Here is a 21,403-nt window from a genome sequence, read left to right as displayed (position 1 = left end):
GCCCCCTCTTCCATTAAAGGTTGGGGGTGTAAACCCTTCCATATCCTCTCTATTATGTGGCAAATTAAAGTCTGCCAAAGCTTCCTCCAAAAAACTTCCCTCTACTGAGTGCTCAAAATGGTTACCCTGCTCACAGCCACCGGTGAGGGTACTTTCAGTTACAGAGCAACTGAGGGGACATAGGTGTAAATTAAAATCGTCCAGTCAGAGAACTGTAGAACAGAACAAACGGTACCTAAATGTTCGGTGGAGAATGTCCGATCGTGTGAATTATAAAACTTTAGTTTCAGAATGCTCGGGAGACCCTCAAAAATCAAATTTGACTGCCAGCGAGTTCCTAGTATCATGTGCGATCTGGGATGGGGTATACCTTATGTCTAGTGATATCAATAGGAGCAAACCACCCTTAGCTCTGCCGTCCCAGGTAGGTTCAGCTAGAACTGAGAAAGAAATATGTCCCTCTAGCGAAAGTGATGCTTCGATTCCGAGGTCTCCTGCAAGCCGACGACATCAAAGACTTTCATATTTTCGAGCCAGGCTTGTTTCTCTCTCTTACTACCCAACCTGTCTGTGTTCCAGCTGCATATTTTAAGAAGAGGTATTTGCTTATCCCGAGCCTCAACCTGAGACTTAACTACACTCTGAGGAAGGTCTCTGTGGTCCATTCTGAATCAGTCATTGCATTCCAGATCACCCAATGGCTGAAACCTGTCATGAGTTCCAGTGTCACTAAAGGCCCGCTGTTATAAGGGACTGTTCTCCCCCCAGTATGGTGAAGGACATTATTAGGAACCCTTGACATTTGCTCCCAGATTGGAGGATTAAAAAAAGCCTAATAAGAGTACTTTGATGCCCGGCCCACTCACCCCACTCACCCCACTCTACCGATTTGCGGGAGATCAGTCACCTGACTATATCCAGCTGTCTAAAATTCAGCACAATACCGGGATCAGGCTAGCATTGAAAGCAATTTCTTCCCTCTATCAAGGCAGAGGTAGTGCCGGTGTTCAGTCAACAACACCGCCATGTGGTACTGCAACAAGCAGAAAGGGGTGGGTTCATGGACCCTTTATCAGGAGGCTCTGCGGCTCTGGACGTGGCTTGAACACCAGGGCATTTCCCTGGTGGTTCAACATTCGGCGGGCTCTCTGAACGCCAGAGTGGACAAACTCAGCCAACAATGCTTGGTCGATCGCGAATGGCGTCTCCATCCAGAGGAGGCACAAGGTCTCTTTCAGCAGTGGGGAGAGCCTTGGTTAGATCTGTTCGCTTCTGCAGAGAACACGCAATGTCAGCAGTATTGCGCGTTGGGGTTTCCATGGTGGCAAACGCTCTGTGACTCTGTCTTGAGTGGAACTCAGACCTCCTGTTGTACGCCTTTCCCCCATACCACTTCTGCCCAGAGTTCTCAAGAAGACAAAGAATGACCAGACCCAAGTAATCCTTGTGGCTCTGGACTGGGCATGAAGAGTCTGGTAGCAACCACCTGAGGGTTTGCATTCTCATTGGAGCTAAAGCTGCGACCACAGCGTTAGCATGCAGAGTTCCACTCATTGACATCTGTCTGGCGGTAAGGCGGCCATCTCTTCACACGTTTACCAAACACTACTGCCAGGACAGTTGGGTCCATAGGGATGGACACTTTGCCCCTTCGGTCCTGCAGGACTTTCTAGTATGATCTTAGTTCACAGACCATCCTTCGGGGATGGTATTGCTTGGGAATCTATTCTAAGGTAAGGAATCTGCAATTAGCTGCCTCTGTCAGATGGATAAGTTACTTACCTTCGGTAACACCTTATCTGGCAGAAGCAATATCTAGTTGCAGATTCCTTACCCACCCACCTATCCTTCCCACTCTGTGAAGTAATTTCTAGGGACAGGGACTCAGTTTCAGGGCCCTAGTTTTGACACACCAGTGGTCTGTGTTCTTCATGGCTCTGCTCTTCTGCCGTGGAGAGTCATGAAAAGAAACTGATGTCTGCGCGCCAGGGTAGCGCCTGCATAGGACCCTCAATGTTGTATCTGGCATGGAGCGGATCGACGCCATCTAATGGCATGCATGGGTACTGCTTGAGAAAAATCTCCGGATCCAGACTGACACTGGGGGGGAATTGCCTAGGGGAATCTGCAACTAGATATTGTCTCTACCAGATAAGGCTTACTGAAGATAAGTAACTTTTCCCTTTATTAGGTTTGTTAGGAAATGGTGGGTCTTCTACAGTTGTAGATATCCAGGAGAAGTCCTTAGTCGAAGTTTTTTGAATCCCATAAAATTTGGAACTATATTCTATGCATGGGAGGGGAACTATGGAAAGAGATTTCAAACTATAGTTCAAAGAATATTTTGACTCTGGCCCTATGGATTTAGTAGTCCAAGTGTGTAAACGTGATATGGAAATTAAAATCCTCCTTATCGACCAATATTTTTAAACAATATGAGATTGATTTTTTTTTTTTGCTTGCTGTATTCCATTATGTTTACATTTACGACTGATTTATGCAGCTAAAACCAATGTTGGACTTCACATCCAGATTTTTCACTCGATTTCACACATGACAGCAGGTATATAGAATTGACAGACATTCCTCCCAATCACACTTTGAATCATTTTTGGCACCCTCATTTCCGTAAGATTTTCTGAAAGCTGGTTTAGGTTCCTATCTTTCCTATCGGTCCACACACTGTCACATCAGCAGTTGACATTACTCATGTTTAATTCACACAAGCAGTCTTCATGGAGACCCGGAGACTACCTGGTGGTGTCCAGATACCCCATGATGACACAGCAGAAATTCAGCTAAGACCAATAACCCTGCACTTTTTTATATATATATATATATATATATATATATATATATATATATATATATATATATATATACACACTCACTCACTCACTCACTCACTGTGATGAGAAATTGAAGGAGTAATTCATGAGTTTGTTTTTCACAGAATGGTTAGCAATGGGACTGCCCTTCAGGCCAACCTATGGTTGAGGAGGTCTCTGAAGAGGGCAGGCCTGAGGCAACTACAGTGCCATGTGGAAAACTAAAGTAGAATGGTATGATACATTCCTGTTACCTTGTAGCTCTTCTTTGGAAGTACAAGGGGTTGCTCGTATTGCATTGCAAAGGCGTCCTTGATGCATTGGCCAGTAAGTGGACTGCTAGTTTTTTTTTATCCTCACTTGAGTCTTGTATTCCTTTTGGATTTGATTATATAATGGCAGCTTACTTGTCACCATAGTAACTAATTTGCCTTCCATCGTCTTTTTCATTGTAGTTTGCAGTTCAAGAGGACAAAAGGCAGAAAAATGAAAGGTTGGCTCAGCACCAAAAGCATGAAAATCAAATGAGGGACCTACAGCTGCAATGTGATGGCAACATCAAGGAACTACAACAACTACAGGTAGAGCAATCAATGACTTCTTAACAGTTGATTCAGCCAGCAGTCAAAGCAGCCCTAGTGGAGCACAGCCCTCCCTGTATAAAATGAGCACAATCTCTGCTTCATGATAAGTGAAACTGTGCTTTTTTTAGGTTTTAATTTATTTTAACAGCAACCAGGTATTTGTGTGTGACAAAGGCATTCACTTACAAACATTTGACACCAGAAGCATGTTTTACATAATATATAAACATCATAATGCACATATGTCCATCATAAGGTAACAGCTTCAATACGTAACCATTTCTCAACCGTAATTATGCAGCAACTGAAAATAAATGTATATCTTTTTACAATTATTGACTTGCTCTATCAAGACATACTGATAAACCACATAATTGGGTGTAGACTGCAGTATCCGATTGTGTAGTTGCGACTCCTGATGTAGAGACATACAATCTGTAATTGCAGAACTTTGCCTGGCATCTTCACCCCAGTCCCCCAGCACCAACCTTCCTTAGGGCCAGATGTACAAAAATGCAGTCTTGCTTTTCTTAAATAGTGACTTCATAGAAATGCAAACTGCTATGTACAAATATACCGATTTCCTAATTGCGATTCCTACAAAGTAAGTATTAAGCAATCCCATTGCATTTGAATCAGTGGACCAGTTTTGCATTTCCTAAATAACAATCTATTATTAAGAAATCCCTATTTAGAAAATGCAAAACCAATGGTAGCTACGGAAAAAAGACCCCTCCTTGTGCACCCCAAAAACAGTGGTGCGCCTGTAGAGCACATGCATAAGGGTCATGTGGGTGCTCAATTGCCTTTAAAAAAAAAAGAAAAAAAAAAAAAAAAACACCTTAGGGTGCTTTTTAACAAAATTTCACCTGCCTGCCACCGACTTGAATTCAGTGGTAATTGCATCTCCAAAATGCCCAAGCCGCCTTTTGGAAATGCATGGTAGATCAGAGTAGGAAATTTATATAGGAAATCCCTATTTGCATTTCCGATTCTGGGAAAGGCAAATTGCAATTTCTTAAAGGGCTTTGTACATTAGAAAAGCCTTCTTTCAATTTCTTAACAGCACAAAAGACAGATTCGGACCATTAAGAAGCGCAAACAGGCTTTGTACATCTGGCCCTTAGTTGTTTGAAACAGGGCACGGCTACTAAAGTAAATACATCTGATTGTGCTGTGCCGCATATCATGGACACTGATAACGCTCAGTGCGGTATTTTACATGTACTCTTATCACAGCTACTGGTGACAGTGAAGCGTTGGCTCAGCCTGACCACTTCAGCTTATCTTTGCTTGGTTACTAGACCTCAGGTGGCGTTTGTAGGAGCACAGAAATGAATTGTGGGAAGTCATCCCCAGCTTATCTATCCCACCTAGAAATGTCTTCATGATGTGTGCTGCGTTTTGGAAAGTCACCTCATGTCATTTGTTATGGCTGGCAGCTTGCATGGTGCAGTCTGATAGTGTTCAGCAGGGTCTTAAGTTGGTGCATGGCAAGTGTGAAACACTGGAAAGGATTGTGGGTGCTTTCCGTTCCTCACCTGTGCCATCACAGACCAGGATCTCATTTATGCAAATCAGTCTTTGGTTCTCCCACTGGACACCTAGTCCAAACTGCCAACCTGAGTCCCATCTAAATGAGAATATAGGTGGCCCAGGACAATTGCAGCATTAGTTGCCTCATCAGTGAAGGGTCTATAGCAGAAAATACTCGACAGACACATCATGATATAGCACTTGGCACAGCAAGTTCGGTAGATCAAAAGTGATGAATGGAAGTACTTCAGCCAGTACAACTATTATGTCTGGGTTCAAAAATGTCCAAACATGTGGATTGCTCTCATTAAGAAGAAGCATGGCCTACCAGTTCGGGCTGGACAAGCTTGCCTGCCCCATCAGAAGCTTGGAATAGCCAAATCCACGTTGGTCTTGCCAACCATCCTGTAAGGAATTGTTCACCTAGAATTAACAGGCCATGCTCCTTCTAAAGGAGAGCAGCCCACGTGTTTGGGCCTTTCTGAGCTTTATCAGTGCAGTGCTTCTGGTGATCTTAGCTCTTTATTCGATTTGTTGACTGCACTTCGGTCGTATTGTCTAATTTTACTTTTACAACCCTGTACTTGGATAAGTTGGCACAGAACTTTACAAATGAAACAGCTGTAGCAGGTGTGGAATTTGGATCTTGTGATGCCTGGACACGTGAATTTTCACAGATGACAATAATTTTCTCTTTTGTCAGCAGACATCATCGTTCTCTTTTGCACATACTTCTACCACACCCAAAGTTATTTCACCTTCTATTCTGAAATCAATGTAATTGGTTCTTTCATTCACCTGTAATTATTGTAAGCTTGCTTGGACCGGGAGATCCTTGTACTCACGGCTAATCACATAGAGAGGGAATGATCCCTTTAGTTGTGTGAAACGTTTTCTTCTCCCAGAACGTGATTGACTGGCAGTGTTCTACTCTCATATGGTCTGGGTGAACTCAGTTGTCAGGGCACAGAGGCCAAAGTGCTTGTCATGTGCGACGCACAGACGATGAAAGTGGTGGATCTGTTAGAGGAAACAGTTTTGCCTCTCGGTAGAAACTGTCTGCCTCTAGGTTGATTATAATATGAGCCTAGTCCAGGTAAAGCATTGCTCTCTCTTAGCAAAGACTGCCTGGAGGTGGACCCCGGGATGCTTGCTGTGCTGTTGTTTGCTATTAAGGGTGACGACAATAATAGCCTGACCTAGCCTGACCGAGCATCTCCCTGAAATGCACGACGACCAGAGCCAGTGTTGGAGCTGCACCTCAAATAAGTATTATGATCACTGCAGGGGTTGATTTCAGCGTATTTGTGCTCCTTCTTGACCAGAGCAATGGAACTCTGCACAGCACACCTCAAACTCTTGTAGGAGATGGCTGCTGGTGAGAGTTTTCACAGCCTGCGGAGGGCATAAGTAAGGTTTCAAGGATTAAAAAGATATTAAGTAGAAAAAGTAGCAGAAAGGGCTTGTTTCATGTCATACAGAAGAAAGTCAAAATATTCTACGGGGTGAAAACAGATTTCTGTTAACTATTCCGAGTGCGCTCAAAGCCTTGTTTACCAAAGCTGGGCCACCTGAGTAAACCTTACCAGACGCACTGTCTAACCTAACCTTACACTATAACCGGGCATTCAGAAATGAAGACGTGATGCCTCAGAAAGCACACTTTCACATCGATGCTGGGTGCCAGGTCATCTTCCATATCCCAGGTGTTTACAATTGCATCCACTGCACAAGAGAAGCCCCTTTTTACCAGGCTAATGCAGAAGATTGCCAGTCCATTTCGCCGCAGTTAATTGGGTGCAATAAAAATTCTGCACTGTGAATACTAAGGGTTCGAAGTTGTGCTCAAAGAGCAGTAATAGTAACGTTGTCTTTTTTTAACAATAACTAATGCCACTTCACACACAACTTCAACTAATTTCTAGTCTAATATGCAAGAGCAGCTTCCACTTGAGATATTTCACAAACCTGTATTGTGTTGTAAATGCAACACAATAGAGATAACAAGCAGTATAACAGCGTGACTCATGGTGGCTGAGTAATCGAGGCATCAGACTGGCATGTTAGTCTTTGCTCTGTTTTCCTAGGCCCAAGAAAGAAACATCGTTTGTCTTGTTAACCATTAACATATTGCTTTGTGATCACTTAAGATGGCTGTTAGTCATGAATGTTGGGCTTTGGTCTTTCTGGCAGTTCCTATGGTAGATCTTTTGCTGGAGTTACGTATACGTTGGGTCCCATATACAGCAGAATAGCAGGTGATAGGTTGGCAGTGAGACTCCCAAGGCCTGTATTTCTACAAAGTAGGCAAATTAAGGAGCAGCTGGGCAACCTTGGGTGAGAGTGTCGGGCATGGATAAAGAGAAGCATTTGACAAGAGGTAAAAAAAGGTGTTGTGGCGGGTGGTTAAAGCCAGAGTGAGAGTGGAAAGGGAAATACTTGGATCCTATGGTGAAGCAATGGAGGAGGACTGTAGGCCTGTTTTGAGAGAGTGTATAAGCAGGTATGCAGCCTGGTGTGGTAAGCTAAATAATGTGGAAGAGTGGAGGCCAGGTTGTTGTAGCATTTGACACAAGAAGTAGGAGGGTGGAGGGGAAGGAAGTTTTGAGTATATGGTGTGGAAGAGTAGGAGGCAAGCGTGGACCTCATGGACCTCATCGTGAAGGAGTGGAGAAGATGGGGCATGCAGCCAACTTGTGGCGATAAAGTATAGGTTAATGGGGTATGGAGCCCCTGGAGAGAAATTAGAGCGTTTAAGGGGTTGGAAGCTGTGTCACGACCGAGTGGAAGGAAAGGGTGAAGAAGCCTATGGAAGGAGTGAGTAGGTGATAGTGAGTTGCAGAAGAAGAAACAAAACAATCGGTCTTATCATGAAAAAGGTGATATAAATACGTTTATGTATTGTTTGCCCTCTTCGACAGGGTGCAATATCCCATGACCACCACCTGGGGGCGATAAAGGCATTTGGACACCTTCTTGCAGACTCTACTGTACAATTTTGTGGTTGTTCCTTCCTGAATCTCTTTTCCCTCTAGTTTATGACTTGGACAGCAGATACTTACACATCTGGGATATTGGTTCACTACCCAAGCCCTGGGATGTTAAAAAGTTCAAATGAAATTCAATGTATTAATTGAAACTTTTCTACCATTTGTTTCAACATGTCTGTTCTGTGTTTCGGAGTCCAGTGCCCCTTTGTGAGGACCAAGTTGGTTTGTTCTTACCATTGATGAGCACATTTTTAAAGCAGGGGAATAATGGTGTGCAGGCAAGGACATTTTTCAAGCAAGGCAAGAATGTTGCCAAGCCGCGCTTGAGGCATTTTATCACCAGTCCAGCTTCAATGAAGCATTTTGGTTGTTAAACATCATCATTAAATAGATCAGTGATGCTGTTGTATTGCACTAATTGTTTCATAGCAGGACCTCGTTCCTCTAGAAGCCAATATAAGTTTTCCCTGCAATTTTTATTTTTGACTTTGAATTGGCAGGAAGGATCTAAGTGTCTGATTAACCTCCTTAGTTGAGCACTTGCCATTCAGCTGGTCCCTCCCTGATCACTGGGTGCATTGTTCTAAGATTCCCAATTACTGGGCACAGTTCACATAGGCAGCTTACATGAGAGCCGTAGACCAAAGTATTCTCCATATACCTTTCACACATGATTGGAAAATGTGGGACATAGTGGATCATTGTCCATGCCATTGCAATGGATATCACTGCAGTGCTTGTTCTGCTGGTTAAATGAGCCTGTGATTTGGTCTCCTTCCCTGTACTTATGGTCATAGAGTTAAAACATTGCCAGGGACTGCTGTCACAGCGGTTCCTGTCAATGCTTTTTGGAGTTTGGCGCGCAGCTTCATCAAGCATGGCTGAGCCATGTGGCAAACTGTTTCTTTTGCGTTGTCAAAAAGAAAATCTCGAAGCAAGATTTTCTTTTTGATAATAAGACAGTGCTCCCCGCTATGGGAGTCCTCTCCTATAGCGAGGTGAGCATTTTGTATTTTTCACTACCCCTTAAAGCCAGTTTTTTTTTTTTCTGGTGGTGACAGGCAGTGAAACTGGCCTCTAAGTCTTCCCATCTAAATCACTTGGGCGTTATTAGAAGTCAGTCTCCGGCCTTTACTCTGTTAGGCCGTCAGAGGGGGTTAAGCACTGCAGAGTCGGGAGTAGTCTCGGCCATGATTAAAGCAAAGATCTGCCTGCATTTACATCGGGCCACGGATCCTAATCTTGGCGATACAGAAACTCAGTCGCAAAAAAGCAATGTAGCATCCATGCCACCAAGATATAAATCAGGCCCTTTGTCTTAAAATAAAACAGGGAGCCAATATGTCCGTTAGAAACTTTGTAATTTTGTTGGTTTCACAGACAGTATCACAGGCTCAACGGCCTTAAACCTAAAACATGCTACCAATTGCACACCAGTCAAATGGCACGGTTTACGCATTTAGCGCAGCGCTGTCACAGAGCACCAGTACCTGACCTCCTTTCAAGTTACAAGAGCCTATCCTTTTCTAGAGTTCTGCTGGTCCCGCCCTTCTGTGATGGGAAGGCTGCGCAAGGAGTGGTGTATAAGATGAGCATGAAGGTCTGAGCGATGCAGGTAACTCCAGAGGCAGAGCGCACAGTTGAAATAAAGCTGCCTCTTAAGCAAAGCATTCCAAATTTATATTAAAAACTAATCTTGTCCATTTAGGAAGTCTTTAAATTTGCCTCTAAACACAGATGCACCATAGTGGAACATCTGTAGTGTATAGAATAAACCACACTCGTAAAATGTAAACTGTAAAATTATTCCAGAGTGCATGGATGTTGGTATAAAACATAACTTGAACCTAATAATTGTCTTGGTTTTAGAATGAAAAATGCCACCTGCTGATTGAACACGAAACCCAGAAGCTCAAGGAGCTGGATGATGAGCATAGCCAGGAATTGAAGGAATGGAGAGAGAAACTGAGACCGAGAAAGAAGGTAGCACAAACAACTGGAAATCAAGACGATTTGTCAGATACTAGAAAAAAGTCAATGGTCTTTATTTCAAATGCTATTCAGTTATCTGTCTCTCTCTCTCTCTCATAGCTCAGTGTATTCCTGTTTATCAACGCAAGTTTTTGTTTGATTGGTCTTATATAGCACCTTGAACTAATGCGCTTTCCTTCATTTTGTACGGCGGTGTGCTTGAGTTTGGAATGATGTAGATAAACAATAGCATAGTGAGCAGGTGAAATGTACCTCGTGAAGCCTACTGCTGCAGTGAGTCCCGGTTACTTAAGAGTACAGATCCGTCACTTTCAAAGCATGGAAGACACAAAAACTTCTTCAGGGAAGTGAGCTTTAACCCTTTCAGTGCCCAGCTCTTCACACACATCAGTGCTACTGTTAGTATGAGGCTGCCTAAAGACCTCCGCCTGTTTTGATTACACCCATCCAAAGATGTTAGCAGTATGCAGGAATGTGTATTGTTATTCTGTCAAATGCGAACATTATTACCTTCTTTCAGCAAAACTGGTCAGTAATTCATTGCAGCTATCATAAATACATAAATCATGTAATCCTAACATTAGAAATTCTGCCCTGAATGTACTGAGTTTGGCAATACCAAGTGCGTGTGGGTTTTCATAGGAATTGTGTTCTGCACAGAGCACTTATGTAGTATTTCCACATATTAGTTAATTGTAGTTGAAACATTGTTTTTATGGTCATTTTGGTTGTTTGAAACCGCAGGATTGTAGGGAAATACAGGCAAATAAAATGTTCAGAATATTCACTTCTGAACCAAAACGAATGGTTTTCCACCATGATAACTTGCAGGAGATTAGGATTTTTTTTTTCCTGTAAATTGTTAAAAAACGTGTTTGTGTGTGTGTATATAGCTATACATATATATGTTCGATGGCATGTGTAGCTGCAGATACACATGCTGTGCACTGTTCTTGCCATCTAGTGTTGGGCTCAGAGTGTTGCAAGTTGTTTTTCTTTGAAGAAGTCTTTTCGAGTCACGGGACCGAGTGACTCCTCTCTTTCGGCTCCATTGCGCATGGGCATCGACTCCATCTTAGATTGTTTTATTTCCGCCTGTACATACTCCTGTTGGGTTTGGACATGTGCAGGTCGTTTTTCTTCAAAGAAGTGTTTATAGTCACAAGTTATAGTGACCCCAGTTACTGTTAATCCGCATTGGCATTGATTCCATTGTTGATTGTTTTTTCTCCGCTCCGGTTTAGACGTCTCCTTTTGAGCTTTGGTTCGAAGCCACGTGATGTTCACGCTGAGCCTGCTCAGATCCTTTCTTACTCGCAGAACAATTTCAAAGCCCTGTATGGGGCCTAGCCCCTCCGGGGCTCCATCCATTGCTCGGCACAAGAGAATGTACACATAATGGAATGGACTCCTTTCAGATACTGTCTGAAGTGGCAAGTGAAGAACTGGACGACAGATGTGTAACCTCTGTCTGTCCTTGGACCATCAGGACAGACCGGATTCCTGCTCAGTGAGGCCTGCCTTCAGGAACAAGAAAACTCTGCAATATCTTTGCATCACTTAAGCGTTGATGGCCCACCACCCATCAAAGTCAATGGTGTCCACCTCCGAAGAAGGCTAGAGTACCAACATCTCTCCTCCACCCCTTAACACCACTCAGAAGCTGAGCATCTCCTTGGTGGAGGTTGAGCATCGAGCTCACAGGCCAGTCAATGAAGCTTCCGGTCCACCACTGCCACAAGCCCAGGTTGAGCACCGAACTACAGAGTTTTTAGTTCATGTGAGCTCAACTCTTGGCATTGAAGCATCCAGCCATTCAACTTCATCTAGGTCTTTGGTTCCAGCATTATAGACACCCACGAGGCCACTCTCTGAGTCCAGGCCTTTGGATCCGAAAAACGGCTCGGTGACTGCAGGCCAACAGACATCCTGAGCTCTGAGTAAGTTGACGTACAGGGGTACATCCACTTCCGAGGATCAGCCTATCCTCCAGCACCTTGAGGAGGAACTCAGTGCCAGGCAACAGCATATACATATTCATCCTGAGACTGGTCGAATTCCAGCTAAGCCCGCTCCTTAGGCAGAGGACACTGTTCCTCCAAAGAGAAAATTGACTTTAGAAGAAGAGGCAGTAAATCTACCACGGAGCTGGGAGAACCTTTTTACCATGTTCACCACAATAGGGTTGTCTTCTGGACGAACCCCAGGTTCCTTCCTAAGGTGATCCGTAGTATCTACCTTAATCAAACTAAAGAACTGCCTGCTTTCTTCTCACTTCCACAGTCAATAGCAGAACAAGCTCTTCATACCTTAGCTAGCAAAAGAACACTTATGTATTATATTGACAGCACAAACTTCTGAACGACACAACCGTTTTTTGTTTCTTTCTCCACACCACATAAAGGCTGGGCTCTGGGCAAAGCAGGACTAACATGCTGGTTGATCAAACATATACAAACCTGTTATGCCAAATCAAAAAGTCCTTTGCTTATTTCTTCCAGACCCCCCTCCACTTGCATAAAAGGAGGCACTATGGTTTACTTTGGTAATATTTCTATAGCTGACATCTGTAAAGCAGCTACTTGGCCTACTCCCCGCACTTTTACTAAACATAACTGTGTGGATGTTTTAGCATGGCAACAAGCTAGAGTTGGCCAGGCTGTCTTAGGCACATTTTTCCAGTCTTTTGCAACATCCTCCGACTAGCCACCCCTGTATGGGAATACTGATTTACAGTCTATGCTCAGCGTGTGTATCTACAGCTACCAATGCCATGAACGGAAAATGTTTACCCTGTAGGCATCTGTGACATGTAGTGCCTACTGTCCTCCCTAGAAGCCTATGGATGTTACAGACACTTATCTTTTGCATATATTATTCTTTCACATTGTCATCTTTTCTGTACCTCTATAATCCATCTACATCCTCAGCCTTTGGGCGGAAAGAATAATCTAACAATGGAGCAGATGCCCATGCATATTATGAGGAATGAGTGGAGTTACTATAGCTTGTGACTCGAAAGACTTCTTCAAAAGAAAAACAACTTCATAGAAAAACAACAGGGTAAAATTTTACATATCTATCTACATCAATATATACATATGTTCGATGGCATGTGTAGCTGCAAATACACATGCTGTGCATTATCCTGCCATCTAGTGTTGGGCTCGGAGTGTTACAAGTTGTTTTTCTTCGAAGAAGTATTTTCGAGTCACGAGACCGAGGGACTCCTCCCTTTCGGCTCCATTGCGCAGGGGCGTCGACTCCATCTTAGATTGTTTTCTTTCCGCCATCGGGTTCGGACGTGTTCCTCTTCGCTCCGTATTTCGATTTGGAAAAGTTAGTTAGTTATCGGAAAATTCGACGGTATTGTTCGCGCTCGGTACCGGTTCAGTGTTAGCACATCGACACCGAAGAAAGAAGCGCTCCGGCGGCCCTTCGGGGCTTCCACTCTCCAGCGGGGCCTGGTCGGCCCGACCGCGTCCATCTTCAAACCTCATGGACCGGACCCCCTTCCGCTTCTGCCCCAACTGCCACGCAAAGTATCGTTATACAGACCAACACTTGGTCTGTAATCTATGTTTGTCTCCAGAACACAAAGAGGATACTTGAAAGGCTTGTCAGGCATTTCGATCCAAGAAAACACTACGAGATCGAAGAGCTCGAAGACTTCAGATGGCGTCAATACCGACCGAGCAGATCGACGTAGAGGAAGAGGAGAGATTCTCCTTTCGAGATTCGGACTCGGACGAGTCCGAAAGTGAGCAGCCGAAGACGCAGCAACAAACTGTGAGTAAACCAGCCCCGGCAGACTCACTCAAAAATAATAAAGGCCAAGGGGATGCCACCGCCAACAGGCCATGGCTTAACCCGAAAACACGGTGACCAAACATCGGCACCGAAAAAGGCCTCCCAGCAGCCGAAGACATCCGACTCCGGTCGAGATACCGGCTCCGAACAATCTCGGCACCAAGAGTTCGGCACCCCAAAAGTCAAGAAGGTTTCCTCGGAGCCGAAAAAGACTGTACAAAAAGCTTTGGTGCCGAAACATGCAGCCTCGGAGCCGGAACCAGGCTCTTATACAGAAAAGCAAGGCCTTTCAAGTCAGTTGCAAGGGCACAGATTTGAACAAGAACTGGGCATGGGAGAGCCTGACCATACCCAGAGGAGGCTGCACATACAAATGGACACGGGGAAAATCCAAACTCTTCCCCCAATAAAAATCAAGCGAAAGCTTTCCAGGAGACGGAAATGCAGCCAAAAGCGAAAGTGGCTAAAGACCAAACATCACCAAGGTTCTCGCCACAGCAATCTCCATCGCATTCGCCACACCTGTCCCCGGTAGCTACACCCCCAATGATGCAGTCGCCAACACACACTGGGATGACGCAAGATGACCCGGATGCATGGGACTTGTATGATGCACCCATCTCAGACAGTAGTCCCGATTGCTACCCGGCTAGGCCGTCACCACCTGAGGACAGCACTGCATATATGCAGGTGGTTTCAAGGGCAGCTACATTTCATAATGTAGCAATGCATGAAGATACTATAATATACTGAAATACACTGTTCCAAAAAGTGCAAGAAAGGATGGAACTGGGGTCCTAATAATTAGGAGCAAGAGTACTCACTCACCCTATTGGGTGTCATGCTTCATCATCGGACATGCTCCTCGTCAGACCGGCGCTGCAATGTCTGACGGGCTCCCTCTATCGGGGGGCTCTTTGCCGGAGATCTTTTCTCAATGATGCCACAAACCCCAAAAGTGAGTAAGGAGAACAAAGAAGGGAGAATAATGGAAAAATTAAAATTGGTTCATAACCCTCTGAATAATCAAATTTATTAATCTATGTAGGGAAATGGCCAAGATTAAAAACACAACAAGGGAGTGGGAAAGAGGTAATGCTCCACCACTCTATATTGGTTTGTAGAAACAAGAGGAGGCCAGGAACTACCTGACGCACCTCAGAAGTGAGGTCGACATGTTTCACGTCTCTATGGTCCTCAAAGGATCCAGTGACGCTTCTTCAGGACCTAATGTACTTTGAATCTCTCCTACTATCAACTAATTAGATTCCTGCAGTCTGTAACTGTCAGCACAAAGTCAAAAAGGAAGGATACCAGTCACTTACACGAGTCCAATCTGACCCGAACTTGCTGTTCCTATAAGTCACCCCTCCCAACTAGGGAAAGGGCTTCATGGGACTGCGTCGGCCTTTAGCCAGGCTTTACAAACACTTTTTGATAGTCCTGGGTTGAAGAGGGTCACCTACCCCAAGCCGCGCTCCCGGAACAGTGTATTTCAGAACAGTGTTCAGTGGAACAGTGTATTTCAGTATATTATAGTATCCGTAGGAGGGCATACACTGGGCCATTAATCCTCCATATCCCCCTTCTTCAATTCAGCAATGCATGCAGAGCCCATAGAGGATGACTTTTTGTTTAACACATTGGCATCCACTCACAGCTCATACCAGAGGTTGCCAATGCTGCCAGGCATGTTAAAACATGCCAAACAAGTGTTCCAGGACCCGGTAAAAGGCAGAGCCATCACGCCTAGGGTGGAGAAGAAATATAAACTTCCCCCAACGGACCCTGTGTTTATCACACAACAATTAACTCCTGATTCGGTGGTAGTGGGAGCAGCCCGGAAGAGGGCGAACTCCCAATCCTCAGGGGACGCACCACCGCCCGACAAAGAAAGTCGGAAATTCGATGCAGCAGGCAAGAGGGTGGCAGCACAGGCAGCCAATCAATGGCGGATTGCCAATTCCCAGGCTCTACTGGCTCGATACGACAGGGCACATTGGGATGAAATGCAACATCTCGTTCAACACCTTTCCAACGAGTACCAGAAACGTGCCCAACAGGTTGTTGAGGAAGGACAAACTATCTCGAACAACCAAATAAGGTCTGCTATGGATTCAGCATAAACGTCCGCAAGGACAGTGAACACTGCAGTAACCATTCGTAGGCACGCATGGTTACGGAGCTCCGGTTTTAAGCATGAAATCCAGCAGGCTGTGCTTAATATGCCGTTCAACCAAGAACAATTGTTTGGGCCGGAGGTGGATACGGCAATAGAAAAACTCAAAAAAGACACGGACACGGCCAAAGCCATGGGCGCGCTCTACTCTCCACAGAGCAGAGGCACTTTTAGAAAGCCGCACTTTAGGGGGGGGGGTTCGTTCCCAAACCACAGAGCCTTCCACATCACAAGCCAGACCCACATATCAGGGCCAGTATCAAAGAGGAGGTTTTCGAGGAACATATAGGGGTGGACAGTTCCCAAAGACAAGAGGGAAATTCCAGAGCCCAAAAACCCCACAAAACAAACAGTGACTTCAATGTCACAAACCCCCACCACTCAACACCAGTGGGGGGGAGACTTACCGCATATTACCACCACTGGGAAAACGTAACTACGGATGCATGGGTCCTAGCCATTATCCAACATGGTTATTGCATAGAATTCCTACAATTGCCACCAGGTGTGCCTCCAAGAGCACACAATATGTCCAAACAACATTTAGACCTGTTACAACTAGAAGTCTAAGCATTGTTACAAAAACAAGCAATAAAACTAGTACCCAATCATCAAAAAGGAACAGGTGTCTACTCCCTGTATTTCCTAATTCCAAAGAAAGACAAAACGCTGAGACCCATATTAGACCTCAGAACACTGAATCTTTAGATCAAATCAGATTACTTTCACATGGTAACACTTCAAGACGTGATTCTCTTGCTCAAAAAACAGGACTACATGTCAACATTAGATCTCAAGGATGCATATTTCCACATACCCTTACAACCTTCCCACAGGAAATACTTAAGATTTGTAATCCAAGGCGTGCATTACCATTTCAAAGTGTTACCGTTCGGGATAACAACAGCCCCAAGGGTATTCACAAAATGCCTTGCAGTAGTAGCCGCTCACATCAGGAGACAGCACATGCACGTATTCCTTTACTTGGACGATTGGTTAATAAAAACCAGCAATCAACAAGAGTGTCTTCTACACACACAATACGTCATAGAAACCCTACACAAACTAGGGTTCTCTTTAAACTACCAAAAATCGCATCTACAACCGTGTCAAATACAACAATACTTGGGAGCAACACTAGACACACAAAAAGCGATTGCCACTCCAAGTCCACAAAGAGTACAAGCATTCCAAAATGTAATATTAAACATGTACCCAAACCACCACTACCAAGTGAGGTTTGTAATGAAACTTCTAGGCATGATGTCCTCATGCATAGCCATTGTCCCAAACGCAAGACTACACATGCGGCCCTTACAACAGTGCCTAGCAACACAATGGACACAAGCACAGGGTCAACTTCAGGATCTAGTGTTGATAGACCGCCAGACACACCTCTCGCTTCAATGGTGGAATCCTATAAATTTAAACCAAGGGTGGCCATTCCAAGACCCAGTGCCTCAATACATAATCACAACAGATGCTTCCATGATGGGGTGGGGAGCACACCTCAACCAGCACAGTATACAGGGACAATGGGATGTTTAGCCAAAACAACTGCATATAAATCATTTAGAACTGTTAGCAGTGTTTCTAGCATTGAAAGCATTTCAACCACTAATAGCCCACAAACACATTCTTGTCAAAACAGACAACATGACAACAATGTATTACCTAAACAAACAAGGAGGGACACACTCATCACAACTGTCTCCTAGCACAAAAGATTTGGCATTGGGCGATTCACAGTCACATTCGCCTAATAGCACAATACATCCCAGGGATTCAAAACCAGTTGGCCGACAATCTCAGTCGAGCTCACCAACAAACACACGAATGGGAAATTCATCCCCACGTACTACAAGCTTACTTTCTACGCTGGGGAACACCAGAAATAGACCTGTTCGCAACAGAAGAAAACACAAAATGCCAAGACTTTGCGTCCAGGTATCCACGCCCTCAGTCCAAGGGCAATGCGTTATGGATGAGTTGGTCAGGGATATTTGCTTACGCTTTTTCCCCCTCTCCCACTCCTTCCTTATCTGGTAAACAAATTGAGTCAAAACAGACTCAAACTGATACTCATAGCACCAACCTGGGCTCGCCAACCATGGTACACAACACTACTAGACCTGTCAGTAGTACCTCATATCAAACTACCAAACAGACCATATCTGTTAACTCAACACAAACAACAGATCAGACACCCGAATCCAGCATCGCTCAGTCTAGCAATCTGGCTCCTGAAGGCTTAGAATTTGGACATTTAGACCTTACACAAGAATGTATGGAGGTCATTAAACAAGCTAGAAAACCTACTACAAGACATTGTTACGCAAACAAATGGAAAAGATTTGTTTATTACTGCCATAATAATCACATTCAACCACTACAGGCTTCCGCAAAAAATATTGTAAGCTACTTATTACACTTACAAAAATCTAAACTAGCATTTTCTTCTATTAAAATACATCTCACAGCAATATCTGCCTATCTGCAGATTACACATTCAACATCACTTTTTAGAATCCCAGTTATCAAAGCATTTATGAAGGGATTGAAAATAATCATACCCCCGAGAACGCCACCAGTCCCCTCGTGGAACCTCAATATTGTATTAACACGACTCATGGGTCCACCATTCGCACCTATGCACTCTTGTGAGATGCAATACTTAACCTGGAAAGTAGCCTTCCTAATAACTATCACATCTCTTAGAAGAGTAAGTGAAATACAAGCATTTACTATACAAGAACCCTTTATACAAATACATAAACATAAAGTGGTTCTCCGTACAAATCCCAAATTCTTACCAAAAGTTATATCACTGTTCCACCTAAACCAAATAGCGGAACTCCCAGTTTTTTTCCCACAACCAGACTCAGTAGCCGAAAGAGCCTTACATACGTTAGACATTAAAAGAGCACTAATGTATTACATTGATAGAACAAAACAGTTTCGCAAAACAATTGTTTGTAGCCTTCCAAAAACCTCATGCAGGAAATCCAATATCCAAACAAGGCATTGCCAGATGGATAGTGAAATGTATTCAGACCTGCTATATTAAAGCAAAAAGAGATCTACCTATTACGCCAAAGGCGCACTCCACTAGGAAGAAAGGCGCCACAATGGCCTTTTTAGGAAATATACCTATGACAGAAATCTGTAACACAGCCACATGGTCTACGCCTCATACATTCACAAAACATTACTGTGTAGATGTGTTAACAACACAACAAACCACAGTAGGACAGGCTGTATTACGAACATTGTTTCAGACAACTTCAACTCCTACAGGCTAAGCCACCACTTTTGGGGAGATAACTGCTTACTAGTCTATGCACAGCATGTGTATCTGCAGCTACACATGCCATTGAATGGAAAATGTCACTTACCCAGTGTACATCTGTTCGTGGCATGAGACGCTGCAGATTCACATAGGCCCTCCCGCCTCCCCGTGAGCCTGTAGCCGTTATAAGTTGAATTAAACTTGTAAATTTGTAAATATATACTATTTTATACACATTATGTACATACATAGTTACTCCATTGCATGGGCACCTTTACTATATACACAACTCCTACCTCACCCTCTGCGGGAAAACAATCCAAGATGGAGTCGACGCCCATGCGCAATGGAGCCGAAAGGGAGGAGTCCCTCGGTCTCGTGAGTCGAAAAGACTTCTTCGAAGAAAAACAACTTGTAACACTCGGAGCCCAACACTAGATGGCAGGATAATGCACAGCATGTGTATCTGCAGCTACACATCCCTCAGTAGTGGTTCATTAACCACTACTGCATGTCTTTTGCAGTTCCCTCCAAGATCTGAACTGTTGGTGAGATTCCCCTGATGCTGTGCCCACTGGAATTTCAGGTCCCACTGCAGAGCCCACATATGCCATCTGACATGTTTGACGAACAGGATGCGGGAGGCGATGAGTCCCAGCAGCCTCAGTCTGTCTCGCTGAAATCCAGGATAGAGGCCGAAACATTGGTATCATACCTTGAATATCCTGGACTCCCTGCTCGGGAGGATAAGCCCGAAACTGCACTGTGTCCAGAACAGTTCAGATGAAAGAGAGCCTCTGAGAGGGAGTCAGGTGTGATTTTGGCACGTTTATATTGAACCCCAGTGAATGCAAGAGGTTTGTCATAGTCAGAAGGTGGGTGACGAGAGCCTGGGGCGTAGAAGCCTTCAACAACCAGTCGTCGAGGTAGGAGGAAGACTGAAATCCATAACCTGCGCAGATGAGTTGCTACCACCGCCATCATTTTTGTGAACACCCGAGAGGCACTGGTGAGACTGAAGAGGAGCAAAGTAAACTCAAAGTGCTAGTGGCCCACCTTGAACCGCAAGTAACGCCTGTGGGCAGGCAGTATAGGAATGTGAGAATACGCATTCTGCAAAACAAGCGCTACCATCCAGACTCCTTGGTCTAGGGCAGACAAGACCTGAGCAAGAGTAAGCATCTTGAATTTCTCCTTTTTGAGGAAGAGATTAATGTCCCGTAAATCCAGAATAGGATCTCCCATCTTTAACAGCTTGTAAGAGAGAGTGTCCCGCACGTTCGGGGACCCGAGGCAGCACCTGTGCCACCGTATCCCATGAAGTATGGGAAAAATAGCCCAATGCGCATGATGGGTTTACAGACCTCAATGCCAGGCTGGAGAAAGAAAGCATTTTCTTTCCAAGTTGATCCAGCGTGTTGGATTCCTTATCCGGGGGAGCGGAAGGGACGGCACCATGCGCAGTGGAGGCCTGGACCACCAAGCTGTCCGGGGTGGGGTGTTGGATGAGGAAACGAAGATCTTTAGGAGCTGGTCTGTGGTCGCGGCTGATTGTCTTATTTACGGGAGCCCATGTGCTGGGTTTGGGCCAAGTCTCCATCAGGACATCAGTGAGGGCCTCATTAAAGGATAACAATGGTTCTGATGTGGAAACCCTCGTCTGAAGCACCTCAGTCAGGAGGTTAGTCCTGACTGGCACTGTGGGCAAATCTAGGTCCAGGACCTCAGTTGCCCTGCACACCATAGCATATGAACCTACCTCCTCCGTAGCCACAGTAGGAGGTGAGAGCATGTCAGTATCTGGAGAAGTATCCAGTCCACTAGCTTCCCCTAGTTCCTCATACCAGTCCATTTGCTCCAAATCATATTCTAAAGGGTCATGGAACCCCTCCTACTTCTCACCTGTACCTGGCTGATCAAAATAAGCCTCAGGCACTGATCTGGCCCCTGGCGGCACCATCAAAGTCTGAATCTGCGCCGAATGACGTAGTTCCAGCTCCTGATCATCTGGAATGAGGATGGAGCTCACACCACTGGTGGGTACCAGAGATCGACCTTTTCGCAACACCAGAAAATGCAAAATACCAAGACATTGCATCCATGCACCCACCCACACCACACCGCTGCAAGGGCAATGCATTGTTGAGAAACTGGTAAGGGAGATTTGCACATGCTTTTCCACCAGTTCTCCTCAC

At 44.7% G+C, this 21,403-nt stretch overlaps 1 protein-coding gene across 2 annotated transcripts in view; it reads left to right on the top strand.

Annotated features, from left to right (window-relative positions):
• Positions 1 to 21,403, top strand: part of LOC138300280 (STE20-like serine/threonine-protein kinase) — a 310,793-nt gene that overhangs the window by 272,742 nt on the left and 16,648 nt on the right. For both annotated transcript variants that reach the window (XM_069239454.1, XM_069239453.1), the window contains 2 exons: positions 3,284 to 3,409; positions 9,808 to 9,921. In XM_069239454.1, coding sequence (XP_069095555.1) covers positions 3,284 to 3,409; positions 9,808 to 9,921 — 240 coding nt within the window. The remainder of the gene's footprint in view (positions 1 to 3,283; positions 3,410 to 9,807; positions 9,922 to 21,403) is intronic.

This window comes from Pleurodeles waltl, chromosome 6, assembly GCF_031143425.1.
Source record: "Pleurodeles waltl isolate 20211129_DDA chromosome 6, aPleWal1.hap1.20221129, whole genome shotgun sequence".
In the NCBI taxonomy this organism is placed as follows: domain Eukaryota; kingdom Metazoa; phylum Chordata; class Amphibia; order Caudata; family Salamandridae; genus Pleurodeles; species Pleurodeles waltl.
The sequence above is the reverse complement of the archived record's forward strand: the minus strand, read 5'-3'. Positions and strand labels throughout refer to the sequence as shown.